The sequence below is a fragment of the Ylistrum balloti genome, unplaced genomic scaffold (assembly GCF_031769215.1).
Source record: "Ylistrum balloti isolate Yb309-2 unplaced genomic scaffold, AGI_CSIRO_Ybal_v1 Utg369806, whole genome shotgun sequence".
In the NCBI taxonomy this organism is placed as follows: Eukaryota; Metazoa; Mollusca; class Bivalvia; order Pectinida; family Pectinidae; genus Ylistrum; species Ylistrum balloti.
Genome location: NW_026781981.1, coordinates 1,638,060 through 1,662,690, shown reverse-complemented (window position 1 = coordinate 1,662,690; position 24,631 = coordinate 1,638,060). Strand labels below are relative to the sequence as shown.

Here is a 24,631-nt window from a genome sequence, read left to right as displayed (position 1 = left end):
TAATGTTGACATTAAAGTTCCTCTGTGTCGTGTTTCTTTAATTCAGTGATTGCTAAAATTCCTTTTACAAACATAGATTAAATAAATCGAGTCTATAATTAAACATCCTTTTTACTCTGTCAATTTTCCGTGACTTTGTTGGTACTATCCAGACACATGTGTAGAATTTTGTCATTTAAGTTACTTTGCATCCCCCCAAAAAAATCACATCTTTACCATGTCGATTACTTGCTCATAACAAGAAATACAATAAGATCCACCTTAATGAACTCACATTGAGGCATAACATAAAATATTACCGAAGTGACATCAAAGGATCGCACAACATGTGTCAGTGCCGTTGTAACGTCGTGCAGCCGATTTTAGCCTGTCTAGTCTATCATTGAAATGACACATTGGCATGTAGTAATATTCCTCTATGAAAGTTACTGTGAAGTACATAGCACGCATAACCTGGTACTCGACCCCACCAATCGTCATGGTCTCCACTACCGGGTACTCCATGTGGGCATCTGGAAGATCCACATACCTGTTTTCGTATTTCCCACATTTCGCATCATTTAATATGATACATTTGTCTATAAGTATCGCTGGGTAAAATTGCACAGAAAGAATAATAAGGTCATCAACTTCATCGTCGGATAGAAGATGAAAGTTTTCGTAATCTCTTAATTTGGTTATGTCGGCAGGATGTTCGCTTAAATCCAAAACGTTACTGATACAGTGTAAATAGAACATAAGATTTGCTCGGGGATTACTGGTAACTTTTACAACTTCCCCCTGAGGGCTAGAACATATATCCAAGTCTATGAGTTCGGCCATTGTGATACAATGGCAGAAGAGTCTTGAACATGTTTGTACCGACCTATCTATGCAGATCCATGCATTGTCAGTCTGTCCTAGGTTGGCATGTAACGGATAACACGGTGTGTATATACCTACATAAATAAATCATATTTGGTAAACGAAGACAGTGAACCTACCGTGTCATTGAATGGTTTCGAAGTATTGAACCTTACACACATATTACAGTGACGTCAATCATATAGTTTAATTATAATTCAACGGTGTTACATGGATCAATGCACACTACGGGGATAGTGCGCCCCGTACCTGTCAAAAGCATACGACCATTAATTAAATAGGTACCTGTCAGTCGTCATACACAAACCCGGTGTTGAGATTATAATTAGTCAGTTGAATTGTTTTCTTTAGTTACAGACTCCTCCCCCGCGGTCAACTTTTTGTATAATCACCTCGGATCAGTTACGAATAGAAAGGGCCGTGATAATTTAAATGTTTGTACTATGTCTGTAGTACCTTTGAAGCAACTAAGTAGCTTTTCAAATTATATACACGACCCTTGGAACACTAGTACTGTATTGACCACAAGGAAAATACAGAGAAATATCGATACGGTAAAGAAGTCTACAGCATGGTTAACCAAACTTTAGAGCGCCTTATTCCAACTACTTGTAAAAGAACACCCGGTATTCCATATTAATATCAATACAGCTTATTTGTTTAATATTCTCTGTTTGTATGGGCATCGTGCAAACGTCGGCAATTACAATTGATATAAATGTAATGTCCAGTTAATGAATTCGAAAATAATTGTATTTCCTTTAAGAACTTAATTAACAAATCACACAAAAGATAAGTCTCTAACGCCTGAATACTCAAAGAGCATGTGATAAAACATATCTATTTTTAGTATATATCGCAGCAAATGTTTAACAGTAAATTATTTTGTCTAGGCCTTCATGGAAGAAGCCAAAGGTTACATTGGTGTCTAGTCTATCCTATCTAAACCCGTCAAATGTCTGACTTTAAATCTATTATGACCATTCATTTTGCCCTAGTAGTGTTAAAGACATGCGTGTTTTGTATGTCCTTGGGGATCTATTTGTAGATATAAGATTTACAGGTGTCATTCTTGTCTATAAATGGCATCGTACTTTGGTAACTGTGCAGATATTATGTATTAGAACATGTCTATAGGGCATGTTCCTATGAAAGATATTAGGTAATTATTATTTCATGTGTTTATAATTAAATTTAGCGATAAAATCGACAACGAATATACACAAGGATACGTCAAAATCAAGGCGAATAGGTATATTAAAATCCGTCTACATTTTAATTCGTTCGAAAAATAGAATGCTTCAGAATATACACGTGTACCTGTCGGTCTTTTGTTATAACTAAATAAATGAAATTATCGAAATATGGGACAGGTGCACTTCCCCATCTTAATTTTGAGATGTTTGTTAATAACTTTGAATTTTCTTCAGTCGCCGTCTAGGTTTAAAAATTTAGGCCTTTAGCATCAGTGACGAGTCCTAGAACGGCGAAACAGCTGTATGATGTAGCATCACTCATAAGTCTTAGAAGGACGAAACAGCTGTATGGTGTAGCATCACTCACCAGTCCTAGAAGGACGAAACAACTGTATGATGTAGCATCACTCACGAGTCCTAGAAGGACGAAACAGCTGTATGGTGTAGCATCACTCACGAGTCCTAGATGGACGAAACAACTGTATGATGTAGCATCACTCACGAGTCCTAGATGGACGAAACAGTTTTATATTGGAGTTTAATTTACATATCTGGTTTTACTGTACAAATTTATATTGAAAGGCGCTTTTCATTTGGTTGTCTGTTGTTCAATCATCGTGCTTTACACATATATATATTAGAAACATTTGTCAGCAAAGCTCCCATAAAATGAAACAGATTAGCAAAGTATATACATGAGATTCGATGATTAAAAATACATCGTATATACGGCAAACAACATATGGCAGTATTAGATCAACACAGGTCAATGGGTCATAACGATCATCTGACTATTTAGACCTATAAAGCACCAATTCCAAATTTAAACAGCAAAGGTGACAAATAACAAAACTAAGCGAATTTCAGTTCCTCGACATAACCACTAATTTTCAGCTCCATGGCACCTTTGGAACTGAAGAAAATTGATTTATGTTTTAAGTTTGATGACCATTGTTGCCATATTAGATTTCAGACCAAACTAAACGCAACCACATTTGGACCAACTGGATAATTCCTGGCAACTTTGAGCTAAATTCCAGTGGTGGAATTTGAGAAAGATATCTAAAGTATTGTAGTAGAAAAAGATGATTCAGAGATCATATTGCATAATCGTAGTCGTCGCTACTATGATGATTTTTTGACGGAGTCAAAATTTTCTATAAGCATTGTGAAACATTTTCTTCTCGTTGATAAGTATACTACTATAAAATATAAATTCTTTAATCACACAAACTGTGGAAAATGTTTGTCATATGTGAGTATTTAGTGTTGATGTATAATGTGTACGCGATGATATTGTTACATTTAAATGTATTTCTTCTCATCAGAGTCTTAATAAAAATGATGAGCAAAGTAGCCAAGGTGTTTTACATCTATTACACATGTATGTGAACATTTAAAGTGTTTTTGAGAAAACAGGTGTGTGGATGCAGCTTTTTCCTAAGCCAATCAACACAGGGATCTCTGTTTGTCGATGATTTTCTATCAACTGCAGGTCATGAAATATGCACACAACGACCATTGTAACAATGTCGGAACAAACTAAAACTCCCCTCATATAGATAGTTTTAAATTCTCAAAATTTAAAACTGTGTATATGAAGCTCTGTCAGAGGAGGAAGCAACATAGTGATCCAAGCCCTACTCTGAATTGTAACTTTATACAAATTATCAATCAAACTAACTTTCTTGAGGAAACATTTTACTTAAATCTGACCTTCATTCCAAGCATTAAATGTGGTAAAAAAGTACACCAAGACATTAAACATCTGACAAGTTATATCCCACACAGATTGTGGAAGAAACCGTCAATACTTTTACGGCTTTAACCAACACTTTCGATCCAACTGTTCAATTGTATATGGGTCAGCATCATACAGAGGCTTGAACCAAGACATAATCAAGGACTTTGTCTTGCATGAGAAGGCTTTCGAACAGCTCTATCGACAAGTCTTTTGTGAACAATGTTATGCACTATCCATTCTCTAGTTTCAATTTGAAATCAAATAATAACAAAAAAAACTGGATTTGATCAAGTAAAGTAACCATAGAAATATGTTTAGCCAAAGCAAAAAACTGATTTCAGTAATTGGTTTACGAGCCCAAAAACGTTTTTATGACTTAGACTTTTCATTACATGTTCTGGGCAAGTCGACTGCGTTTCCAAATACATACAATGCAAACATCTCTGAACTCACATTATCCTTCACAACCTGTTCTATAAACACTGAATGAGTAACTAGTTGTAGTAGCATGATATATCAAAAACATTCCGTTCGTCTTCCTGATGATGCTTTCATATTCTCTGCAGAAGTATGTGTCATGGATTGAGTGTTCAGAAAAACCAATCGTGAGCTTAAACTCACTGTTCAAAAATGTCTTAAGTTACACATGACTTCAAAACATGTCTAGGTCAAATTTCAAGAGACTGATAATATTTCTGTGAATTCCAGGATACCGTTGAAAACGCTAGTAGTGGGAAAGCTAACAGGACAGTCGAAAACGCCCTAAATCTGTTACAGACTACATAAGCTACCATATACTGATGTTAAACCAACCATATAGGCTGTATACAGTCAAAAACGCCCTAAATCTGTGACAGACTACATAAACAACCATATACTGATCTTAAACCAACCATATAGGCTGTATACAGTCAAAAACGCCCTAAATCTGTGACAGACTACATAAACAACCATATACTGATCTTAAACCCTCCATAAAGGCTGTATACAGTTAAAAACGCCCTAAATCTGTTACAGACTACATAAATTACCATACACTGATCTTAAACCCTCCATATAGGCTGTATACAGTCAAAAACGCCCTCTGTTACAGACCATAAATTACTACACATATAGGCTGTATACAGTCAAAAACGCCCTAAATCTGTTACAGACTACATTAATTACCATATACTGATCTTAAACTCTCCATAAAGGCTGTATACAGTCAAAAACGCCCTAAATCTGTGACAGACTACATAAACAGCCATATACTGATCTTAAACCAACCATATAGGCTGTATACAGTAGAAAAACGCCCTAAATCTCTTACAGACTACATGAATTACCATATACTGATCTTAAACTCTCCATAAAGGCTGTATACAAAGATAGTTGACAGCAACGATGGTTTCAATAGACTAGTAACCAACTACTCAAAATGCAAGAAACTGCAAGAACATCCCTTCCTGACCCAACAAACCGTAGTGAAGAAGTTGTCCATTCTCGGCTCCGAACAGGGCATGCATGTGTTTACCCTACCATTTCCATTAAGAGAAGACCAAGCTGCTTGTCGTACATGTGACGTGATTTTTTTGTAGAACTTTTCAGCATTTCTTTATTATATCCACAGTGTTGATACAGATACTGCATATGTGGGCGTCATGCAGTTTGAATGATACGACAAAGAAATTTAAAATTAACAATTAACAAGATCGATGGCATATTGTAGCAACATCATTTAATTTAAATAAACAGAATTCGGACAATTTTGCACAATTTCCCGACCTTTTATTGCTGTTAATATTTTTCCGCCAATGATTCGTAGCACCGGCTGCAACGCCAAAATTTCTACTTCTTCGGTCTCAGAAGAATCTCGCTCTTTGCGAGACTGGGTATATTATTTAGTGTGTTATAGTATATATCAAAATATCTTAAATCCTTGTTTGCCACTGACATCCTATCATGGAAATTGTGACATTTGAATCCAGCCCCATGTAAACTATATATATTGTGGAAGTAGTGGGTCACTGTCCAGAAATAATGGTTTCGCTGAAGTTAAAGATCGAAATAATCAGCTGGTGCATTTGCAGGCATATATGGTTACACGTCTCGTCTTCGACTTTCAGTTCAGACGGGTATATACAATGAACTATATATTTCTAGTTATTTCAAGACAGGGCATCACCAATATATCTACAAGTAAAAACGAAAGACATTTAGTCCAGTGTTTTTCCCTTCCAGTCTAAATTTTATCGCATGGTAGTGGATCAATTCACTTCATATTCTTGAGCTGATTCAATATAAAAAAAATCCCGGTGTATTTCAATCACTTTTATTTCAATCAGTCATATCAACAACTCGATGACCATACAATTCTGCATATTCAATCCGAAACAACCCAATCCAAGAATATTTGCTATCAACTGCAGCAAAAACAACAATGTGTCCCTATTGACATGCTTTAGATATTTGGTGTGCTATTCTTTTGGTAAATCTTTAAGAAGAATAGAAAGTAGTCAGGAAAAGCCAGTTATATCCTACATATACATTCATGTTACACAGAATCATTTTTTCTTTTCCTTTAATCAAGAGATATCAATGCTGCACATTTCCGAATTGTACACAGTCCTTAATCAACTAAAGCTTTCGAAGGAGAACTGAAGATTATTTCATTAAAACAACTGATTCAATGGGTTATCACACAAGCTTATCAGGTCAAACATTCTTACAATACCTAACAACTCTCATTACTGTTTTTATCATCATTGCTTGAAATACATTACAATAAAGTAAATGTGGGTCAGCTTCCTACAGTGGCTTGAAACAAGTCATAATCAAGGACTTTGTCTTGCATGAGAAGCCTTTCGAACAACTAGCGACAAGTCTTTGTGTAAAATGTTATGCACTATCAATTCTCTAGTTTCAATAGGTGTTTTACTGGAATAGCCCTAAACAGAACATGAAGTCCAGGTGGGTGAGATAGGTGTTTTACTGGAATAGCCCTAAACAGAACATGAAGTCCAGGTGGGTGAGATAGGTGTTTTACTGGAATAGCCCTAAACAGAACCTGTAGTTCTGGGAGAGGGTGGGGGCAGGGGTAGGTGTTTTACTGGTATATTCCCGGGTAAAACGTTCCAAATTACTGTATACTTAGAAATTTTGATGCTGTTAAAAACAGGGCAAACATCAATAAATGGTTGGCTACATGTTGGATGATAAAGTTGGAATATATGGGACTTTTGGTGTATTTAGGGTGCTTTTAACACTGGGTGAAATATTGACAGCTTAATGGAAAATCATGAAAAACAATCTTAGGCAAATGTTCCTCTGTAACTCAGTAAGTGAAAGAATCTCAATATGAGTAAAACCAGTATAGACTTTGTAAACAGAGCTGATTTGAATCGTATCAAGTTTTTTTGTTGTCTCCATGGATATTACCGACCATGTGTTATATTTTGATATCTGGAAATCAGGAATGCTTCTCTCATCAGCCCTTCCAAAAAGCTAATCCAAATATGCTTGTATAAGTTCCGTGTTTAAGTCAATAACTGCAAATTCTATAACATATCCTATACAAATGTTAAGCCGATACATAACAGTACTATAATAAGGTATCAGATAAGTGTTAAACTATACTGAGTTGATGGAAACATTGACCATTAATTGTAACAGAAATCATCACACCACTAAATCATGGTGATTTGTTGCTATACATGTATATTCCTTAACTTTGTCTTCAGAACAGGAAATTGTTCGAGGTAGAAATTTTGGAACACATAACATAAAGACTATCCAAATAGAAAGAAAAAGGAATGATTAAGGCTTTGTAAAAATAAATTTCTTCACTAGCATTCTTGATTTTACAAGTCGAGACCTGTTTGATATAATTTTATCACCTACAATTGTGATAATTCTGTAGTTTGGTTTTGAAGAAGCAATATTGGAAACTTCCATGAGAAAGGGATAGTTTAGTTAAGTTGATTCTTTCTTTACATCCTATTAACAACTATGGTCACTGGAATATGATGTAGCAGTGATATCACTACACTTCACAACTGTAAAACATATTACATATTTTATTAGTACTGCATCCCCAGCAGCATCAACAATAAATTTCTCCTTTCTGATTTTTATACACTGTTCATAAATTAGCATTAAGCATAGTTCAATATGACAGAATTAATTGATAGTATGATTGGATATATGTGAATCAAAAGAAAATTAATAAATATATCTGATAATTACATTCTATACACAAATATATTGTAACAATACAGTAGTGAAAATTGATAAACAGAAATAAAAAAATTCTATTCTTTCTCATGATCACAACTCAGATGTTTCCTATTGCTGGATAAAAAGTATTATTCCCTTCCCCCCAAAAAAATTCAATAATTGTTATACAGATCACTCTCTGCTACAAAATGCACAATCCGGCATTGATTTCAAACTGAAGTAGAAAGTAAAGTCAACTATTGCTTTTTCCATTTCTGTAATGATACATCTAAGGAAAAGATACGCTTGCTGTACATACAAACAACACTGCATTTCATTTATACCAAATTTGTATCAAATCCTCCAATATCACACCTTTAATGTCCTATAGCAAATAATTTTTCATGGTACGAGGACAAATTACAGGTTTATTCAAAACATATGGGACAGGCAATTAATTTATGGGTTCAAACCATCTGTGGATATTTATACAGTAGAAAACCGCTGAGTAAGTCTAATAGGTTATGGCCATCTTAGAAACTGTCTCTTCATCCAAACGATGTGTCAGAATTTGCCTTTAAATGAATAATTGTAGCCCAAAGCAGCTTAGTTGAATGATAAAAGTTGTTGGATCCCAACATCTATATTTCATGATACAAAATCAAACCTGGGATTTCAGAAAACAATTTTTTTCCAAATTTTATCATTCATATGCAATGATAACAAATAAACAAGCACCACAGAAGAAAAATACAAGCCAGGCATTTGACTTTTTAACGGAAAAAAATTGTTTTAACTTGAAACAATGTTGAAATGCTTTAAAAACATCAACAAAAGATTAGATCATACTTTTTCACTAATGTCTGTACAATCACTTACACCATACATAGAGATTCCATGGCATACAGACTTCAAAGTCCTTCCTAGACAGAAAAAATGTATCATTTCATCAGTGGGGCACACGATGGGTATTCTTACACTACACATCACACCGTCTAGATATCTGTCTATAATGGAACTTGTGTAATAAAACAGGGCATGACTGAGATTTCTCTTAACCTGGACATATACATCCACACTTCTACTGGGGTAAGATTTCTTTGTCATACCCCTGGGGAGATTGGGGGGATTCCCATGTCATAACAATAGTATGACATCACAGCAACAAAACAATGACATCGTGTTGACCATGCTAAGCATTGATACAGCAAAATTCCATGTATGAAACCCAGAACAGTAATCAGAGTAAAATAATAATTTTATCCTCATCAGAGTTGTATGAAGTAATCTAAACCATTTGGGAAAGATTATAAAGTTGTCATCTATTTGCAAACATTGTGTTAGCCAATTTAAGAATATTTCCCCCTTAGTTTAGATCACTCTCGAGGGATTATAATATTCTATTGTTATCCAGACTAATTAAAGCTTGGAAACTTGAGTAGGAAAGGCAGACTCATCCATACATGGTTGGAAGAGTTATCCTGATCATGTAAACTCTGTCTCAATAACTTCACACATATTACATCCATTCTATCATAAAGTTGACAGCATTTCTTTAATATTCACACACAACTATGAAATGTACCAAGTTAAATGTAATACATGTAATACACATGTAAATAGTGTTAGAGAGGTTTCACCTTTTAGTCTTGTGAACATATTTTCATCCAGTCATGTCTACATTCTAACTTAACCTGCCAACCCTACATACAATAATGACTGTCTAATGACCAGATACATACAGTACATGGTTTTCAGAATTGGCCGGTAGATGAGGGAATGGGAAGCCAAAACAACAAATGATTTTCTCAGAACAGCAAAAGCATATATAAAGTAAAGTATGCTCTGCAGTCTAAATACATCAGAGCTTGGACTGCATAGATCCCTGGAATAGATCTCTCATCTCGAGCAGTGTATTCCTCAGCATGTTGATGTAATTCTTAGAGTTTGTTTCTGGAGTTATATTGAAGGCTGATACTCCAAAGTGTACCTAAGAAATAGATAATAAATCTTCAGTTCATGGAGATATTTCTAAACTATAACATTACTCCAGTAATTACTTCAAGGTAAATGGCATACAATGTATACATGATTAAAGTCCTTCTCTCACTAATAATATTTTCATTGTTAACAAATATGGTATCTTTTGGCCATCAAAATATTTAGCATCACATCATACAATAATCGTCATATAGTAGCTTTATAGCAAAGCACTATGTATATGAAATGAATCAGGCAGGTTATAAAGATTTACATTTGCATAATGTTCAACAATGATGTACATTATTGTTTTTAAAGAAATCCATCCAATAAGAAAAGGCTAATAATGCATATCACATCTTTAATTTTTCTTGGAATGAAAAAAAAGTAATTTTAAAGCAGATACTCTGTTGATTATTGAACAAAGTAAGATAGCTTACCTGGGCATCATTATTCACATAAATATCACACAATCTTATTGGTGTCTACTTGGTTTTCTTATTGAAGATATATAAGACTTTATATAGATGAAACATATCCTACCTGTGTTTCCTGTGGGTTGTAACACACACCGTAGCCATCAGGAACAACAGGACCAAACACCAGTACAGAATCAGAGTGTGCTGGCACCTAATAATTCAAATCATAATGATTTATTTATTTATTTATGTATTTATTCATTCATTTGTTTATTTATAAATGAGATATGTGCTTCATATGTATATTTATGAATTTTGACATTAGAGCAATTGTTAGCAGTGACAAAAATTCAATAAAAGTTACTTTTCTTTTAAATTCACCTGCAAGGATAACAGGTACATGTAAAATGGTTTTTGCATTTATATTATTACTGGTATGTAAGAACAGATTCCGATTTCACATCATCGTACATGAATTCAGGAAAGAGAAATAGTTTTGTAATTGTCAAAATATTTGGTGTTACATTTTTTTCGAAAAAAAAAAAAAAAAAAAAACGACTATGAAATTTCCCTTGACATATCGTTTCATGTGTGGTAGATCTGAGAGTCTGAGGTGAAGTGTTTTTTAGTACCTGGCTTGTTGACATTCTGAAGTGTGTACTGAGGGTGTACGCCATGTCCATATGGAGATCTGGTACATTCATGCCATTCTTTATGGCTGCTAATTTCAGCCCCAGAAGATGTCGATCAATACCGTTACCTTGTATCACCTGCAACACCAAGGTTTTTATGATAAAGAATAGTTTTTTCTTTTTTTTTCATGAAGTTTTGCAACTGGTTTACCCCTTCATAAATGTTAAAAATACAAATTTGTCTCTATATATTATACCATTTACATCATATTCTGTTATTTTAGCACAGACTTAGTAAATAGTTCTTATATAATATATGAGAAATGAAATGGAGAACCCTGATATACGATAGGAAGTCAAAGATGATTGGACAACTGTATATACTACAGACATACCTCGTTTGTGTAAGATTTGTGTGCTTGTACAGCGTTCCTGAGTAGCTCAACCTTACGCTCCTTAGGTGTATTTGAATTCACAAAAGCTTTACAGAATTCTAGTGAGGCCTCTGAACATGAGCGGATAGTATCTGTCCTACCCAGGTGGAACATCCGCAATGTACCAGTCTCATAATGCGGTGCTGGCTCGTTGTGTATTCTATAGTCAGGTCAAGTAAGCACACATACAAACAATTTTACAACAAGATTAAAGAATGTGATATTTGCATATAAATGTAATAAATGCAGGTAATTCTGGGGGCTGAAATAAAAACCTTTTATCTATAGGTTTTTTTCAATTTGATATTTCCAGGCTAGAGAGCATATAAAAAATATTGGGGAAAGGAAATGAAAGGACAGTACTTCACTTAACTATTCAACACAAACAGATACAAAATATTTATGGAAAATATACAGATGGTACATTAAGTTCACTTGGGTCTACCTCCATCAATATTTAACATCTTATTTCAGGGGCCCTTGCAAATCTTATTAGTAATGATAGATTGTGTAAACTGTACATGCCAGTGTAGCAGGATCAGACATACTGACCTGTAGTAAGCAAGCTGTATAGCGTTCTGTAGGAAACTGTCAGGACTCATCTTTTGTGACTTTGGGAAATTCTTGCCATAATCTTTGAACACAAATACATTTAGATCCACATCGTCAACCAGCCTACAAAATCATAAATCATCACATTGATAAATGATACAATTCCATGTATATTGATTATAATGTTTAACAACATATTGTAGCATACAAGTACATAAGCTATTCTTGTTGGAAAGTATATATATACTGGTATTCAACAAAAGTCTTTGTAAAATCAACTTCAAAATTCAACTTATCTTTTGAAAGGCATATGGTAACAGGGGAGGTAACTGCAACATGTGTACTTACACATCCAGATGTGTCCGGGCTGTGTCTATCATTTCTTTGATATTCTTACTGAGGTTGAATGTGAGCTTTGTGGGAGTGGCTGGAGCTGGAGTATCTGATCCAGGTGAATGGTTTTCAGAACTGTAAAAATAATTACTTCAACAAGGATTTGTTTCATGTTATTGAGAAATTATTAATAATTCAGATGCGGATATGGAGTTTGAAGATTGAAGCTAAATCCTATAGTCCAGGGTAGTAAAACTGTACCCAGCATAACATGTAATTATAATAGGTCTCTTTTCCTCATACATGAAAAACAGATGTGAGAAAAACAAAAGCATCAATGCATCACAGAAACTGGCAGTAGTAGATTATCAGTCACATATCTGTCCAGCTTTAGCTACATGAATCTGTAACCAAGCCCTACAATTGAACTCACCAATATTTCACGACATGATCAAGCAGCATCACAACAGGTGGCCCTTCTGCTGATGTGTGTTCATAGGTTAGTCCACTGATCCCCTCTCTCCCAACCACAAACTGAAGGCAGAAAAGATTGAGTTTCAACTTTTATCTATTCTTTTATAATTCGTTTTAACAAAGCCTGTGTAAACTTACTAGAATTATGTCTGTGAAACATGTACATCCCTAGTCCTGCACTGATATAAAACCTAGGCCATAATCCAAAAACATGTCACCAAAAAAAACCAAAAAAAAACAATAAAAATATGTCACAAAAAGAAAAAAAAAACAATAAAAATATGTCACAAAAAGAAAAAAAAATAACAATAAAAATATGTCACAAAAAGAAAAAAAAAATAACAATAAAAATATGTCACAAAAAGAAAAAAAAAATAACAATAAAAATATGTCACAAAAAGAAAAAAAAAAGAAAATAAATATGGAAACTAAATGAGAAATTATTGAGTTACAAAATTGTAAAGTAATTGATGTTACATTTTATATGTCACTATCTACATTTGTGTGGCCAGTATTATAAAAGATCAAAGATCACACCCTCATTATTTATGTGAATCCTTATCAAACATTTAAAAGAAGTTTAAAACATTAAAAACCCCCAGCATTATTCACAATGTGCATTGTGACAAGGGATATAGTGTATGTCTTGCAGTATAATTATGGTAATAATCCCGAAACAAAACATTGAATTACATCTATATATACTGTCAGATTATATAATCTACATCAGTTTTAAAACTCAAATGTTTATAGTTTAGAGTGATATACATACATAATTGTTTAAAGATCACTAGATTTTACTGCTATAAATATACATTGTAACCTTGATACATGATGTTGTAAGAGGATGTAAACAGATTACCTGAATCGTTTTGTCAAACCACCTATTGCCAGAGTTTAGACTATCACCTCCCCCGTGTAACATTTGTTGTGCTGCCACACTGCGTTCATCACTCATATCCTGTGGAAGGTTGTTGTCAAGACATACTAAACAAATACTGTGATTGATTTTTCTGAGGCTGGCACTGTTCTCCTGATCTGTGGACAGTTAAAAAAGGCAAAAACAAAACATACATGAGTATTATGTATCTTAAGAAGTGTCATGGGCAGAAAACACAATGAACAAGGAAATGTTCTCTGAAATGAACTGGCTATGATCTGATGGGTTGTGTATATACAGTGGGGAGCTTAAAACTATCCATGAAATAACATATTCCTGATTCCTGAGAAAACTAAAAATCAGACAAAAATGCAACAGATCAAGCCAGAAAAATACCACAATGCAGATTTTCAAGTTACTACTTTCTTTACTTCTATTCATTTGTTGAAGTGATTTTTGATCTCATCAAAATCCTGCCCATCTAGTTTGATGCCATGCTCTTCAGCATATGATAAAAACATCACACTTTGCGTATCATTTGTAATGTTTTTTTGATGTACAAAAACGTTTGGCATTGTTGTGTGCTTTGTTGAAAGGCATTGTTTTACAAATAAACCTCAAATCTAGGGCTAGCATATTACTAAGAATCAGCTGGTTTTCAGCTCAAGATTATTTTGTTACCGTTTACTAGTTCACTGTAGGCCTTGGCCCAAGTTGACCTGTTTTCTGTGGTAAGGAGTCCCACAGGAGTAGCCACCTGTGCTGATTCCTGAACTAAACTCTTCAGCTGACGGTAGATCTGGGCCTCAGACAGGGGCCTGCCATCAGCACCATACACATCTAGTGAAAAAAACTGCAACAGAGGTGATTTTCTTTTGACTAGTTGTAAGATGCTTTCAAACTTGTTTCACAACAAGTGTTATTGTTTTTGACTCACATTATTATTTTACTTTGAGGCTTTTTTTGGGCAATTATTCTGACAATAGCTCAGTTCAACAATCTTCACCTTCCCCTTTTTCTCTACACCTGAATATTCCTCCTATACTCTAGTAAAGATATTTAACCTATACATCATTAATGGGGATTTTTATTACAGGTAAAATTCAATACATTCCTTTTTCTACTAGTTTGTTTCAAATCTCACAAACCTCGAAGTTTATGCAGAGTAGATACACTTACCTGATTGTTGTGAGCCACTATTATGTGCTTTGGAGCGTTAGATTCGTTCGGTGGATAACAGGCCCAACTGTCACACTTTTTACCAGGTGTCCGACAAGCAGACAGGATCTTGTAGTACTGAGTCATACACAGAGGTTTTTTACCCATGTGTTCCACAGGCAAGTTCTGGCTGTAGACCAAAAATGTGATTTATAATATAGACCAAAAAGGTAATTTATGATAAAGACATTTTTGTAAGATCTGTGATGATTACTATGTTCCTTTGTCTTATTTCAAATACAAAATGTATCAATGTAATTGCTAGTTACACTCAGTAATTATATGAGTACTACAGTGGACCCTCGACAATCTGAACACCTTCCTTCCTGGTCAAAATCATCCAGATGACGTGTTTTCCAGACAGTCGTGTTTAGACAATCACCAATATAACCAGGGTTATCTCCCTTGATTACCTGATGATGAAGTCATCAGTATGATTGTTTTCAAATGTCTACATAGTATTGACTGTAAAAAAAATGTCTTTTATTGTTTGAGTAAGTTTCTTTTTCAAAAATAGTTATATAAGAATTAAAATTTCCAAGGGGAAGGTTTTCGCTATTCATTAAAGTGAAATATTGCAGATGAGTCCTTGAATGTCTGCTCTGTATCAACAATGATCTTTTACTAATTCATATTTAATAATCCATTCTTTCTGAATAAAATTTACATATAGAGTACTTATGGTGTTTTGCCACAATTTTCTGGCCAATTTGTTGATGATAGTTTGTTGTCAACTGGAATTATTTTCAGAATCAAGTGAGTCGGTTTAGCTGACTGCATAATGAACACATTTAAGTATTTTAAATACATGTGTGTAGGAGATTTACCAATTTAAACATAATGAAATACTGTAATTCAAAAATTGATTTTTTCTTCTCATTTCACTTTCTTATCTATTAGTTGAATGATAACATGGAAATCTATGCCATGTTTTTCCTCATTACATATGTGAAAGTATAGAGGGACAATTCCCCTATTGTTATTAGTCTTATTAGATTCGAACTTCTATGATGTCACATTTCTATGATGTCACATTTCTATGATTTCCTATTTCTATAATTTATATCAAGTTTTCATTACATTTTTGATCTATTTCATCTCATTACGATTTATGTTAATATAACAATATATATCCCAGTTAGTATCATACAAAAAACTTAGGAAACAACAACATTTCTCTCCATATAGAACATGCCATGTATAAAGGTATTGAAAATTAATTGTCAAATGTTTAAAAACAAGACTAGACTAAAGTTCTGATACTTTCCTTACAATTATTTCAATTGGTCCTGTATAGAAGTACCATTAACTTTAACAAGAGTCCTAAAAGGGAACGCTTTGGGTGATGATAGAGTGGCAGTCGCTTGGATTAAACATGGTGTCTAGCAGTATGCAGTACACCTCTGGTACAGGAAACAGAACACAACAAATTTTCTTCATGTGGTAACAAAACAAATGCCCATACTATTGCAGGAATACTACAAAGAAAACTTCATTCCATTTCCCAAAAGTACTCCCAAAAGTTAGAATTCTAATTTCCAGACTGGTGAATATAATTAGTATTATGGAAATCCAACATTTGAGTCTGCATGGTGAGTTTTGTCTACTATCAGTATTCAAATTATCAAAGGTTCACTGTATATGAAAGAGAATATACTTAATGCCAATATGAACCAAACCATACCAGCGAATTGGGAACAGCCTGACTAAAACAGAAGACACCCGAACGACACAATAACCATGAACTTTTCATCATTGGAAAATAAAACATGTCAGTCTCTCGTCAGTGTTAATTGAACAAGTCAACATTCTATGGAAGGTCACGTCCTGTAGGAGGTCACCAAACAAGTCAGCATGCTATGGGAGGTCACCAAACAAGTCAATGTCCTGAGGGAGGTCACCAAACAAGTCAATGTCCTGAGGGAGGTCACCAAACAAGTCAATGTCCTGAGGGAGGTCACCAAACAAGTCAGCATGCTATGGGAGGTCACCAAACAAGTCCATGTCCTGAGGGAGGTCACCAAACAAGTCAGCATGCTATGGGAGGTCACCAAACAAGTCAATGTCCTGTAGGAGGTCACCAAACAAATCAATGTCCTGAGGGAGGTCACCAAACAAGTCAGCATGCTATGGGAGGTCACCAAACAAGTCAATGTCCTGTAGGAGGTCACCAAACAAGGCAATGTCCTGAGGGAGGTCACCAAACAAGTCAATGTCCTGAGGGAGGTCACCAAACAAGTCAATGTCCTGAGGGAGGTCACCAAACAAGTCAATGTCCTGAGGGAGGTCACCAAACAAGTCAATGTCCTGAGGGACCAAACAAGGTGTCCTGACACCAAACAAGTCAATGTCCTGAGGGAGGTCACCAAACAAATCAATGTCCTGAGGGAGGTCACCAAACAAGTCAATGTCATGTGGGAGGTCACCAAACAAGCCAATGCCCTGTTGTAGTTCACCAAACAAATCAATGTCCTGTTGGAGTTCACCAAACAAATCAATGTCCTGTTGGAGTTCACCAAACAAATCAATGTCCTGTTGGAGGTCACCAAACAAATCAATGTCCTGTTGGAGGTCACCAAACAAGCCAATGTCCTGTTGTAGTTCACCAAACAAATCAATGTCCTGTTGGAGTTCACCAACAATGTCATGTTGGAGTTCACAAAACAAGTCAATGCCCTGTTTGAGGTCACCAACAAAGTCCTGTTGGAGTTCACTGTACAATTTATTCTCCTGAAGAAGGTCAACAAGTAAGTGGCAAATATCTTGTTCAATATTTTCACTTAATCTTTAAAAGAAATGTTTACAATAAACTATCAACTATCCCTCCAACTAGACAAAAAATATTGAATTTTCCTTAAAAAAAGAATCTTACGTGTCTATCATGACCTTGAAATCCAAGACACCAGCAATTAACTTGGATGCAAATCTGAAAAAAAGATCTATTTATAAAGACAACAGACATTAAAATGCCATCTTAATAGTCATTTTTATAAGATGTTATTATAATTTCTGATAGTGTTGTAACTTTAAAGACGTCTTTTCTGAAATAAGCACTAGAGAGCAATGTTACTACATAAATATATTTTGATAGGTGTCATGTGTAACATTTACCTCTTCGTGGGGAAGGACTTGTTAAAGCACTATAGAGTAACATTTATTGGCATTCTTAAAGGAAATACAATAGATGTGAATTGTTGTATTAACATGTTTGGTCATTATCACCAGAAAAATAAACATTTTTGTTGGTTTAAGACTAAACTTTTACAAGTAATTTAATTTAATTGAATCAAAACAAGCAATAACTGAAAGTCAACCTATAAGCAACTGTCATCCAGTTTCATTACAATATCACAGTGATTTTTTACAGGTGTACACTACAGTTGTAGAGTCTAACCTCAGTTGTCCTTCCTTGTCTCGGTAGCTCTGTCGAGGGAATACAATACCAGGACTAACATTTACTGGAACAGGTGATCTAAACTCAAGGTAGGCTGTCTTCATCCACCAATCTGATAGCTGAAATTTGTCACCAAGAAATCTCAGAAATCATGTCAACAGAGTTAATTAAATTTATCACCCAAATTATTTTGTTTGAAAAAAGTTTACACAAATTGATCATTGTGCATTGCATGTATATATAGTACCAACAGGTAGTGTTTATAGGGAATGAAATGAAAAAACACTCTGTTTACTCAACATTTTACAACTTTTTAAATACATATTATGATATACTTTCAGTCTTCAATTTTACTTACCCAGTTTTCCTCCTGGTTGGCTTTGTACTCTAAAAGTTTCTGAAGTTTAGGTCCTGGGTTTCTACTGAAGTCCTGTACTATCTATTAGAAAAACCGAAACACAATCTAGTAATGATTTACGATAATAGAGAACCTAATAATCAACAAACCTAATTTTAACGCATCTTAACAATACAATGACTCACAAATATTTACTCAATATAGGTAATCCATTTTGATATACCAATGAAGTATTTTTTATCTGTATAGATTAAAAGAAATCCATGTAAGAGTGACATAATTTTAGATTTTGGTGTTCTAGTTTAAATATAAAACATTAAAGTAATAACAATTTGCAAACTAATATATACAATGGGGACATATAGTAATACATCCACAATGCTTAACAAATACATGTATTTCTAGCAGTTTTCTGAAAAATGCTGAGTATAACAATAACACTTGCAAACATTGACTCTTATAATATACATGTAAGTAAATCTCCTTTATAAAGAGTTTGATTGCTTTCAGAAACTTGTTTGGTGTACTTCAGGACTTAGCTAATTAATGTTGGCCAATTTGAAACCTACACATAATCTATACATGTAAAAATTAATAACAAACTATTGCATCAGATAATGCCAGAGGAATGATGATTTAAACATCCTTACTGCAGTGAAAGAAAGGTATCATGTCTTGTAGATAAAGCATTTTACAAATAGAATAGAATATCAAATTTAAAAATACTGTGATTATATCACAATCCAATACCATATAAAATGTATGTTATGGCCACAACAGTACCTGTTCTGTGGTCTTGAATTCCTCATCACTGAGTAAGGGTCTGACAGACTTCAGGTATTTGTTGAGGGTCTGTTCGAGTGGAGGGACTGGAAGGCGGGGCAGTGATGCTTGAAGAGAGAACATCTTTCCTGGAGGTGGCTGTGTCATGGCTGTTGATGTACACTGGGTAACTCTCACTATTCCTCGGGACTGTATACAGAAACAAAAGAAGCTTAACATACAGGCTAGATATCTTAATGCTAAAATGGCCCACAACTCTCACTACACCTCAGGAACGCAAAATATAACGTGTACATGACCAAATATATAGCAGACTACTAAAGCTTTATTCCAAGGTACGTCAGGGCAACTGTCACTGTACCTTTGGAATGTCTAGAACAGAAACCATTAGGTTGGACTTCAATTGATGTATGCAGTATAAAAATAGGTTGCCACTTTAATTGATGAGCATTGGGAAACAAATAATAAGTCTCCTGATCACAGTATATAGTAATCCTATTGAACACTGTGTTGTCCCAATTATATAGCCAAATCATCTGTTAAAAATACACATACACAGCTGTACAGTGTTCCCTCCCTCATGACTACTTATTGAAAATTTTAAGAAATGTCAGTTCAGATCATTAATGAGGGAGAGCTAGCTAAAAGAAAACTGAAATAAATCATATCTGATAATTAATTTGTGACACCAGAAGGAGAGTGCACGTACCTGATTTTGATCTATGTAATGTTCAATGAAGTAATGACAACTTTTACTATCACCATCAGCTGATAAAGTTCAGTGTTGGATCAGTACTACAAGTTTTCATCCACAGATGTATTCTGATCGTCATTTTGAACTTTAGTCTATGGTCATGATCCAGATAACTACATGCATATATGTATTGGGTAAGGTTTAAGTGAAATCCTCAGACTATCTACACACCTAGATGTGTATTCATGAACTGTCCTATATTTTCACCCCTGTAATTGTGATATCAGAGTGCCCAGACTCATCTGTAAACATTTACACTGACAGACACACCAAAAATGCATAAGAATACTTAACATATATTTAAATACTAGTAAGTGATCATATGGCAAAGAATTTTACCATCTGCGTATTGTTTGAGTTATATTTTTCAGAAATTCCACAAATCTTTAAACATGAATGTGACAGCGTGTGTAGTAGCATATGCTAGGCCTAGTCAATCAATATTAATATTAAATTAATTAATTAAATTAATATTAAAGCTAATGTTTGGGAGACAAAAATCTTCTTTTAATATATAGATGAACATGAAGGCCTGTATAAGTTATGATGAACATGCATTTACAGTCAAAGCAATCGAATATGTCACTCAACCCACGCGATGTCAGGCACTAAACTTGTATCTATAGTTACGTGCTTTTAAAAAATCCAACAGTATTTTTGTCATTTAAAAACGATACAAAATAAAGAAAAAAGAAAATAAACTGATTGCAAGTATAGCAAATTAATATACAATACAATTGAAACTTGTGGTCTTGAAATCACTTGAGTCGAAATTCCGTTGGATTCAAAATAATTTTTCAAGTCTTTCCTTCTATATCTCTGTATATGCTGGAAAAGGAGTGTACTCACACAGATAAATGAAAGCAGGAAATTTACTGGTTTTTATGATAGAATGACTACCGGTTTAGTCATTGCCTCTTCATGACTATTTACCCTGGTACTCTTAAAGCTGCCAAGGTGCATTAATTGTCTAGATCAATATGTATGTGTATATAATGTACATTAAATATATGTCACTATATAAACTAATCCTATTTCCTGTGTTGCGTACATTACCTGGAATACGGAATTGTGGCATCATCTGGTTGATTAACATTACATATATGTATATATATATATATAAACATATTGATTTCTATTACATTTTAAAAAACAAATGTAGACATCTTTAAGTAGATCTAAAATGGCAGTACTACTTCATCTTTAATCCTTGTGTTTTGAGCATTACCTGGAATTTGGAATTGTGACATCACATGGTTGATTACCATTGTATACAATATATATACTAGCAGAAAAAAGAAACTGTGCCAGTGTAAAATGTCCATGTATTGCTCAGTTTTATTGATTAAAGCTTGAAACTGGGCACATGTTCTTTTCACAGATGAGTCCAGACTTCATCTTGACAGCAGTGATGATCATTCTAGAGTGTACTGTCATGCTGGTGAATGTTTCAATGACGGTTGTGTGATTCCATGATGTCCATTCAGCATAGGTAGTGTTATGGGGTGGGGTTGCATCTCATTTTGTGGAAAACAGCTCTTGTAGATGTGGATGTGGATGGCACACTTACAGGCATCAGATGCTTCCACAAAATCATTTGGCTTCACATCATTCCATTTGTGCAGCAACAAAACACCATGCATGCAACAGGATAATGCTTGTCTGCACATTGTGTTGGCCGTCACCGACTTTTGATCCAGAACAATGCGAATGTGCTGCCCTGGCCTGCAATGTCATTGGATATGTCGCCTATAGAACACTTGTGGGACGAGATGCAGTGTTGCTTATGTTGCCTCCAAAATCAGCTATTGACGTTATTGACCTGTCACATGCACTTGTAAGAATATGGAATGGAAGTCCCCAGGCATTTTTCAGCACACTTGTCAAGTATGCATCAATTCCAATGGTGGACACACACTGTATTGATGAGCTGCACATATTAATTTCCATTACAATTTAAAACACAAATGTAGACATCTTTAACTTATTTGAAAATGACAGCACTATTCCACTTTATCTGCCAGTACAATCTGTATATTCAATATGCAGATACATATATGTATAACCACATTTCATAGTGGCAGATATGCCTAATGATCTACTGTTGATCACAGCCAGTCAAAATAGGTCATGATTGAATTCCATATAAGTTAGAAGTTTAAAATTAAATGATTAGGAGATTTGTTTCAGTATGTCTGTTCCAAAACAATAAATAAATAGATAAATAAATTAATTAAAAACAAAGTACATCTGCTGGGGCTCACATAGATATACCTCTATCATCTTTTCATATAAATATCAACCATGTCTGTTCAGTGCTAATTATCATGAGACATCTTGTACTCAAGTTCTTTACTTTAAAACATGTATGGCCAAGTTAAAATGTGGCCTAGCCTTTGAGGTTTAACACTGATCGATGACCACTAAAACCTTTTTATAATCAGGCATAGAACTTTTAACTATAATGCTATATATGCATGGCATGCAGAATAATGAAATGCATTGTTCAGAGATTACTGAAAAATAATTTTTTTTACGCAAAGATGGTCTTGGGTGACCTTTTGAAATTGACCTTGAATGTTGACCACTGAAATCTGATCACGTGTATAGATATGGTGTGATATATGACCCTGGTGTAAAATCTTCCCAAGAGTCCATCAGATTATCTGAAGGGATGCATGGAGTATAAAAAACTGGACTAAAGCAATATGGAAACTGAACTGTGCAGGTGAAAGCAAAGAGTTTAAAAGTCCGATAATGGGACATTATAAAAACACACTATCAAATCTGCATGCAAAATTTATACAGATATATATAGGAAATCACTTATGCTTTAATCTATGTGTTGTTTCATTCTATTTGGGGTATACTAGTATATATTTTGCTGTATGTATACAATCATTTACAGGTTTTGAAATTACATGTATGACCTCTTTATCTGTCAAACTGCTTGTTATATACTTGTTTCTTGCTTTTAATTCAGTGTACTTATAATTAGTTATGCCAATTTGATCAATATGGTTCGAATAGTATTTTATTTGTAAGAATTGTTTTTATTTCACCTGCACATTTATATGCATCATCAACAACATTTTACTTTGAGACAAAGAGTATCAATTATTCATTTTCATTCAGATTCAACAGTTTTCATTTTGCTCAAATTTTGACATGAATCATGATTGCAGCTCATGACCATCAGAACACAGACAGGAGATATCCATGTACAATGTCAAGTGTAGATGTGAAAGTATTTTTAATTTGCTATCCAAATCAGCCACCTGTCCGAGCCAGACGGAAGTCGAACTGTTGTGTTGAAGTTGAAGCTGATGAGGACCTTAACTTAACTTAAATTGTACAAAATGGGCATGTTCATTTTCAGATAAAATACAATGATGGTATTGTATATATGTACACAGAGGTTACTATGAATAAACTCTCACATATATATATATGCATTCGGTATAAATTCTGTATGTTTTTGTATGGCCCTGAAAATTGTCGTTTTTAGTAGTCAGCAATTGTTTAACATGGAGGTGTCAGACACATATCAAGATAACAATCCGAACGCACATTTACAGATAAGCTTGCAATGATGTCAGTCACGGAAATAGAGGGTTTCTATGTCTCCAATGCATCTATTAAGAATCCTAAAAGTAAGGATACTCACTGTGGATCGACTCAGTATTCGCAACATGACACCGTTTAAGTATGACGTTTGTATATGCAGAGACAGGTACAAAGTTCACAGGTAGTGATAAAGACGAATTTCTTCAGCTGTTTACAACTTGTACACATGCGCACAAATTATGTGTTACTTCCGGAGTTACTTTCGTTTTATGAAAAGATGTCAAAAGATCAAACGCCAACAATGATTATGGGACGAAAACCAACCGATCAAAGAAATAAAATAAATTATAGATAGCTAAATAAACATAATAAATGAATACCGATATGATAAACAAATGCAGTCAATGCGACGAAAAACAATCTGTCTGTGACGGTCACATAATTTTGTAGCAGTTACTTCCCTTTAAGCATGCATTTGTCTCCCCCAACCCACGATCTGTGATATATGTATATAAAAACAAGAAAATACCAACATGTCAAGATAATCATAAACCAAACTCAAATTTAATAAAAATAGGGCAAAATATCGTCAAAAGAAAAATTTACACGGAAACTCCTGAAAAAGTACAAGGTGAATAAGACCAGGTGTGCCGGAAGAGTCATCTGCTTCGTCATCATGTCATCATGTTTATCATACACCTTGGTGGAAAGCTGTCCATGTAGGTTCCATTGTAGGGGAAGATCGAGATAAGTGGCTGATGTAGATGATGTATATTATATGTATAACGTATAAAGTGCATCTTCGATACCCCATCCCTGGAACATGTCATTGCAAAATTAAAGGCACAAGCG

General features: G+C 34.4%; 2 protein-coding genes across 2 annotated transcripts; both read right to left on the bottom strand.

Annotated features, from left to right (window-relative positions):
* Positions 1-309: 309 nt before the first annotated feature.
* Positions 310-822, bottom strand: LOC132544638 (uncharacterized). Its single transcript, XM_060208259.1, has one exon. It carries the CDS (start codon positions 820-822, stop codon positions 310-312), a length of 513 nt encoding a protein of 170 aa, XP_060064242.1.
* A 5,280-nt stretch (positions 823-6,102) lies between these two features.
* LOC132544632 (carnitine O-acetyltransferase-like) lies at positions 6,103-23,980 on the bottom strand. The gene is made up of 15 exons (XM_060208251.1): positions 23,880-23,980; positions 19,459-19,647; positions 18,676-18,756; positions 18,318-18,436; positions 17,796-17,849; positions 14,885-15,053; positions 14,387-14,558; positions 13,688-13,863; positions 12,785-12,885; positions 12,367-12,486; positions 12,019-12,141; positions 11,428-11,626; positions 11,033-11,170; positions 10,525-10,611; positions 6,103-9,991 (listed from the first exon to the last, which is right to left on the bottom strand). The coding sequence occupies exons 1-15, from the start codon at positions 23,904-23,906 to the stop codon at positions 9,863-9,865; spliced, it is 1,884 nt and encodes a 627-aa protein (XP_060064234.1). The 5' UTR covers positions 23,907-23,980; the 3' UTR covers positions 6,103-9,862.
* Positions 23,981-24,631: the final 651 nt, after the last annotated feature.